The 7,383-nt window shown below is 44.9% G+C and overlaps 1 protein-coding gene across 1 annotated transcript in view; it reads right to left on the bottom strand.

Moving 5' to 3' along the window:
* Positions 1 to 1,903: 1,903 nt before the first annotated feature.
* The window catches only part of LOC133270147 (PALM2-AKAP2 fusion protein-like), a 266,818-nt gene continuing 261,338 nt past the window's right edge, over positions 1,904 to 7,383 (bottom strand). The window contains 1 exon segment of the mRNA XM_061455090.1: positions 1,904 to 5,484. Within this exon segment, the coding sequence (XP_061311074.1) occupies positions 5,392 to 5,484 (93 nt within the window). The 3' untranslated portion in view covers positions 1,904 to 5,391.

Below are 7,383 nucleotides of genomic sequence, written 5' to 3'. Positions count from 1 at the left end.
TAGCTGCTCCCAGGATTTGGCTTCTCAGGGGACATCCTTGGAATGCGGGTCTTCCCATGCTCAGTGCAATCTGCCCTCCAGGTGTCACTGTTGCCATACAATTCGCTGCCGTGCACTCCTCCCCTTGCAGTTCGCAGTAACGAGAGGATGTGAAGGAGTAGCTTTGCACGCATTTTTCTTCCTTCATCGATCTTGCCTCTACTGTCACACTTTAGATTGGCACAAGGCCCTAAGCATTTCCAGCTCCGGATGGCGCACCGCCCTGAATTCCCTGCAGAGCTGACACATGCCTGGGACTGAGGAGGAGCTCTCACAACTAGTGCCACATTTAGCACTGTAAAAGCGTTCCTCCTGGAGACTTCGAGATCAGCATGGCATTTTGGGTTTTCCTGTTGCTGCTTGGGTTGTTTGTGTGTTTTGTTTGATTAGTTTTGTTGTGGTTCTCCTCCCTTTCGCCCCTGTGCTATTGCTGGTGTGACAGGATAGCGCCCTTCCCCTTGGTCTTGCGTCATGTGGAGCACTGGGATGCTGCTCCGCTTTTAACCTGGGGAGGAGTGCGGGGCTGGACCCACACACTGCTAATAGTTTCCTGGACTGGCCATCCTCATCAATTCAATAACTAAAACATAACTGAAAGTCATCTTTAGTGCTAATGTCCTTGCTAGCATTTGTAGCAGTGGTCCTGCCTAGCCCTGTCCCCCCCGCCCCCGCTACAGCTCGTGATGCTCTGACTTGGCTTCCTCACACTACAGACCGTTCGTGGGGGTTTTTCTGTTCTTTTTTTCCTAGCTTCCTGTTCTCACAACTGCAAACACTGTAATGACTGCTCTCCCTCCACTTAAAGCAGTTTAATCAAACACACCTCTGCAGAGGGCTTCTCTTGACTCTCCATTTGCTTTCCCATTTTGCTGAGGCCTTTTAAAGCCACCTACAACTATTACAGGCACAACATCCCCACCTTATATAAGACTACACCAAAAATGATGGATAGAATGGCTTTTGCAGTCATTAACTACTCTGCAGAAACACTTCAGAGCTTGGTGCATGGCATTTTGGCTACACAATGGGGTAACTGGGATTTTAGATGTCTAAAAAGACATCTTTTTTAGATGTCTGCCAGTAGGAACATAGTATAGGAATATGCTACCCCACTTAGCACAGGGCAAGGAAAAGCAAAGACAGCCTATTCTGCCTTGAAAAGACAATAACCTCTTTTCCTTCATAAAGACCGTAACTGGTGGATAAATTTTCCAGCTTGCTTTCTAACTATTTCCTGACTTTCAGCTATCTTTACTAACAGGAAAGGAAATCAGTACCTGCCTTTTCTCCTTAGCCATTTCTGATGTGTGCACAAGGGAGTCAGGGTCTGTGTTACAGTTAGGTGGCCCTAGCCAACTCCCATCGAAAACATCATCCCCTTCCTTCTCCTGTGGGCTCTGGAGCAGGGTTATAATTTAAACCTGGCACAAGGAGGAGCCTACTTAGTTCCCAACAGCTCCTTGCAGCCAGTGCACAGCTGCCATGTACTCCTTGCACTGGCATCTTCCAGCTCTTACAGGCAAATGTGATGGCAGCTTCCTAATAGAGGTGAAGGACACAGTCTCTCCTGGTCTAGCTGACCATCAAAGGGGGGGTGAAGGGCTGTGGCAATGGGCAAGCAGAACTACCTTCTGCAGCCCTCCATAAGCATGTTAATGGAAAGGGAATACTCAGGGATGCCCTTGTATCTGCAGCTGATATCAACTGAGTGCAGTAAAAGAGATCTCTCCTGCCTCTAGGCAAAAAGAAAGCAGCAGAGTCAAGAACTGGGGGGAGACTAAGGACTGCCTTGGGAGGTGGGACACAAGCCACTCTCTTCCAGCCATGTGCTGCTTGTGGGAGTACACATGAATAAACAGGCACCTTTATAGAAACACAACACAGGTTTCTGTTTTAATGAGAAAATAATTATATACTTGCATTGTAGGCCTCACAGTCACTATAAAACAGAAGCAGGATAACATTTAAGTGGTTAACATACAGAAAGCCAGGTACTGTTGAAACTGGTTGATAAGTCATGACAAGGAAGCTGCCTTTTGGTTGCCAAACATGTCAATGCTACTCTATTTTCCTTCAGATAATGTCAGTACAGAGCAAGATGAAGCTCAAACTGGCAGCTTTTTAAAAAAATTGTTCAGAAAACCTGCACTGTAACTCCAAACTGATTATAATCACAAATGCTAATGCTTAACTATTTCTCAATACAGTTTCATTAAAACCAGTCTTTGCCACGGGAAAGGATCTGAGCGCTTCTGTGGAGACAAAGTTAACTCTGTAATAGTGCTCTTGTTGCATTTGATAGTTACATAGATATGTATTACTGGCATATACTTATAAACACCTAAGCTTGGTAGCATGCAAATGAAATAACAGAGGCAAGTAAACTGCATCGCACTCCTGTTACCACAGCGCTGAATGTGTGCTGCTGACTATGCATGTCCATAATTTCTGGAAGAGAACAGAAGTCTGCTGGGTGAAAGTTTGGCTTTCCTGGACCGATACATGCAAATACTTTTGTCACAGGGGCCAAAAGCAGATGTTTCTGGTGCAGAGGACTCCTGCCTGTCCTCTCCGCATCACCACATCCCCTTTCTAGGGGAACCATTTTATTTTCACTTCAAACACTCACGGCTGATTGTGGTGGGAGGGAAGGATGTGGCAAAGCCTGAAGAGATGTCTTGTGATGGGTGATCAATGCCACTGGCTTCCAGGGAGAGAGCAGGAGGGGAAACAGGCCTCCAGGTTAAACAAAGATGCAGGTTCTTGGGAAGGCAGCGCAGGGCTGCCCTGCTTTCAGGGCAATATTGGGGGAACTCTGAACACCATGATTTTGGTGCAAGACCACCTCACTGCAAGTGCAGGGGCCATCTCTTCCGCTCAGGAAACACCCTTTTCCCCAGTCTCACTTAAGCTCTCTCCAAGGGTGGAGGGGGCCAGGACTCCTCCTGGTACAGACGCAGAGAGCTCACGGAGGTTCCATGATGTACGGTCTCACTACAGTGCTGCACTGGTGGTGGTGCTTTTCCTATAGTCAGGCATGAATCACAGCTGTTGGTTACCATGTTTGAACAATGGGTACACTTCATTAGGAATATAATTCCTTCATAGAGTGCTTTGCCATGCACCTGGGTTTAGAGAGCATCCTTGAGATAAGCTCACTGCCCTTATCACAGTGAATGCTCTTCTGTTTTCTATTCAATAGCACTTAGGGAGACAATTGGCAGAACTGAGTTAACAGGTATATGTAATTGTATTTGCTACAATTCCCTGAAAATGAGCCTCAAAATGTTAAGTGTCCATGGACAGAAATCACATGCTGGAGGAACTGAAGTGGGGAGGTGGTGGTGTGGGGAATAATTTGGTTGCAAGCTCTGTGTTTAAGAAAAGCACCAGAAGTATGTTCACAGTATCAGTACTTATTTTAAATGAGCTCAGTGTTTCAGGATAAAACAGCACAGCAGGTCATGAAAACAAGAAAAGGCTTAAGGGAGGACCTGGCTAATGGTTTCTTAAAAACATGTCAAAATAATAATTGTTTATAAAAAAGACTGAATATCGAAAAAACACTCAGTGCCTTTTTTCTGTCACCTCCAAAACTTGTTGTTTTCTAGTCCAGAAATTATGGTTCCTAGTTGTAAAATATGCCTATAATATTACTTGGTGAAAAGAAAAAGTAAGTCCGCTCTACACTACATACAAATACAAAGCACAAGAATAAATACCACATTTCTTTTCCTAATTGTCAGCTTACAAAACTGGTCAATACTTTGCAATCGTGACTCATGCAAATATGATGTTGGGTCAAATTTTAATATCACAAATACTGCATTAACTCAGTGCCTTGTTTTTATATCCCCGTTCAGGAAAAAAAAAAAAAAAAAAAAAAAAAGAAGAAAGAAATTAGCACTCACACCTACAGCTGGTAAACAGCTCTGGAGAAAATAATGAGTACACGCACTACCATACGGTTCCTGGTATGCCAACCTCATGCACGCACCTGCACACACACATGCACACACGCACACATGCCTGCACACACACAAAGATCCACACTAATCCTTCACTGATGATCCCAAGTCTAAGCAATAACTAAAGGCTCTATGGTTTGTCTGTAGCACTGAAAACACTGGCTGAACGGCAAAACTAATGTTTTCTTCCCATGCCTGCTCTTCCTTGCACACTCCTTCCAACCCATTATGCCCTTTAGCTTTTTTTTTGTTGCCTGGAAACGTGAAGACTTCCACAAAGCATTGTACTTCAAAGGCTTCTTACGTTGTATAAATATAGTTGAAGATCTAACTATTTTTCTTATTTCATACCTCTCTTTAGGCCAGAGACTGGCTTACTTCAATTATTGCCTCATTTAAAAATTAAATGTCCTTTATCTGTATCCCTTTCCCACTACCTTTCTACTTCAAATTACCCATCTTCATAGATTTTACACATATGCCACTTTTCCCTCCCCACCATCAAAAAATAGTTGTTATCCACTAAATACAGATTTTCTATTAGAAACTTTGCTGCGTAAATATGCTCTGAGAACCTGTAGCTCAGGTGATATTGCAAGCATATAGGATCCTAAAGCTAAGTTAATCCATTTGGCTTAGCTCTCATCCCCATCTATTCCACTCCTAAATTGTGATGGCTTGTGTTTGCAACACGAGGACTGTTTTACTGCGTCTACTGGATTGTACATTTGCAATAACTACCTCCCTGTTGGTTTTTCCTTTCAAACAGATTAATTACTAGAAGGGGGAGCAGAACCCACCCACCTCCAAAACCACCCCAATCCCAAACCCAACCCTTCCGTCTTCTCAAAGGAATAGCAACACAGGGCAATATTGTTATGTTTTGTGGCTGGATAAGAGTACGCCGAAGTAACACCAACAGTCTGGGTGCCGCGCTGTGGATGGTGAAGGAACTGCAGACGTGTCTGACCAGTTGCTCTGGGGATGGTGATGCCAGGGACAAGGCAGGGCTGCCAACTGGGCCAGCGGGAAGGAGGGCATGAACCCTGGCCGCAGGCTCCTCCACACCGACCTCCAGCCATGCATTCCCACCCCGTGCACTCTCCCCATTGCATTATTTCAGAGGAGGGATGGAGGGAAGGAAGAGGGCGCTATTTTCTAGGTGGGTTTTTTCCTGTTGTTAGACAATTGCCAGGAGTCGGATCATTTCTGTGTCTATGTGCATCGAGTTTGTTGTGTATTTAATTAATAAATATTGGATTAAAATGCTGCTGCTTTCATGGTGTTTTTTATGTTTGGATTGTGGTTTTTTTTCCTTCCTTTCTCTTTTTTTTTTTTTTTTGGTTTCGGTGTGCCTGGTCACTGTCTTCACACTGCAGTGTGGTTATTCATCTTCCTCCCGGTTGGCATAAATGCCGGCTTCCCAACGCAGTGCCAGAGCGCTCTTTCTGCGGTTCACCCTGGTCGCCTCAAGGACCTGGTCAGGAGAGAAAGGGAAAACACAGCACATCACTCAGCTGCCCATGGCCCCTGTGCCAGGCTGCCCTGCACTGTGCACCCAGGGAGGCAGGGACCAGCCGGGCCTGCCCTTTCTGCAGAGCTCCCAGTGCTGCATATCGTGCAAACTGGGAGGGCTCATGCGATGAAGCACTTGCTGTTGTGAAGGTGGGGATGGCACACAAGAGCAAAGACACACCATGAGAGGACAGAAGTCGTAGAAGTTGTCTGGCAGCATCAAGCTCACTTCAGGTGAGCCCCAGCTGCCCCTTTCCAGTCCTCTCTCTAGCCCTGCCTGGGGAAGGCAGGGGATGGGGTCTTGGTCCTCTCTCCAGAAGCAGCTGTACACCTTTGGTACCAGCAGCCAGTTAGCACCCAGCAGCTTTGCCCAGAGGCTGCACTTACAGCCTGGAAAGCAGTCTGCTGCTTATTTCAGCATGTTACCCCTGCAGGCAGAACTAGGCAGCCTCTCCTCATCTTGTGGTCTTTGGCTTGCAGCTACACCAAGAGCGAAGTCTATTCACTGTGATCAACTGCTCTTGGAATGAAAAATCAGTCCATGCATATGGGAACGCAAATTTACTCAAGGAGGACTTCCACGGCCTGCAGAGTGTGGCACAAGATGAGCCCTGATACATTCACGTATTTTTCATACACACACAGAGTAATAGACACACACACATATATGCACACATGTAAAAACATACACATTGTGTATGTATTACACATATGCACACACATAAGCAATTAACTAAAAAGTAAGAAACAGCTTTAATATGTGTTTAAACAAGGTTAAAAATAATCAGACAAAACCAAAGGTGTTACTGTGACATGCATCTCATGTACTCCTTGGCAAATAAAGCATGGCAATGGGTGTTCTTCTCCCAGCAGAGTGAGACATAAATGGGTTTGAAGCCTTCTTACAGAAGCACATGACAATGATATTTTGTGACCAAGTTAACAGCTCCATGATCAAACTACAAAGCTGTCAACATCCACTACCTTCAGTGTGTTCTAAACCACAGAAGTTAAGTTTTGAAATGTTTACACAGTCAGTTAAAAAAATAATTGTAAAAAAACCCAGCCCAACAAATATGTGACTGTTCACTGAAACTATGTGTGCCATCCCCGGTCCCTAACGCTTCCTGCAAGCTGCTCCACACGCTCTTTGAAGTGTAGCTGACCTTCTGAAGGGATGATGCTATTTTATTCTGTGCAGAAAGTCAGAGGCAGTGAGGACTTAAGTCTTGACTAGAATAAAAATAAATAACTTAAGACTAAAGAAACTCTTTCACCTTGTGACAAGCTGTGGTTTGAAAAGCATACAGGTACTATAGGCTCCTGTACAGGCAATATTGGGAAATCAGCTCTGGACTGTCAGCTGAAATTACAGGCTATAACTTTGCTTACGGGAATGAGAACACACTTCTGCATTTACACTAAGATCCAGACCTCCATTCTGGAGCTGAAGGTAGGGTGGAGTTTTGCAAGCTTTATGATTTCCTTGCCTGCTAGTTTGTTTTGACTGTGACTATGAACAAGCCAAACAACTGAAGGCAAAATCCAGCCAACAGAGACAATGTTGAGCTGAAGCTCCACCTGTCTCCTGGCACTGAACAGGGCTACAAAAGCTGGTCCAGGTCCACTAGAGGGATTTTTTTTTTTCCTGAATTTTTCCCCAAATCATGCCTCCTGTTTTTTGCAGAGCAACCTCCGGGGAGCAGGGCTGAGAAGTTTCTATTTTACCCAGTAGAGGGCAGATCTGCTCACAAACCTGATTAATTCATTAAACAAAGTAAGTACTAGAATCGGTAAAACAACTACTTCTGAGACATCACCATGTAAGCAGTGTACCGGAGCTGCTTCCACTGCAGGGTTG

Source organism: Pezoporus flaviventris, unplaced genomic scaffold (genome assembly GCF_033815535.1).
Source record: "Pezoporus flaviventris isolate CSIRO_AGI_PZ_B2104156 unplaced genomic scaffold, CSIRO_AGI_Pfla_v1 ptg000018l, whole genome shotgun sequence".
NCBI classification, from domain to species: domain Eukaryota; kingdom Metazoa; phylum Chordata; class Aves; order Psittaciformes; family Psittacidae; genus Pezoporus; species Pezoporus flaviventris.
The sequence above is the reverse complement of the archived record's forward strand: the minus strand, read 5'-3'. Positions and strand labels throughout refer to the sequence as shown.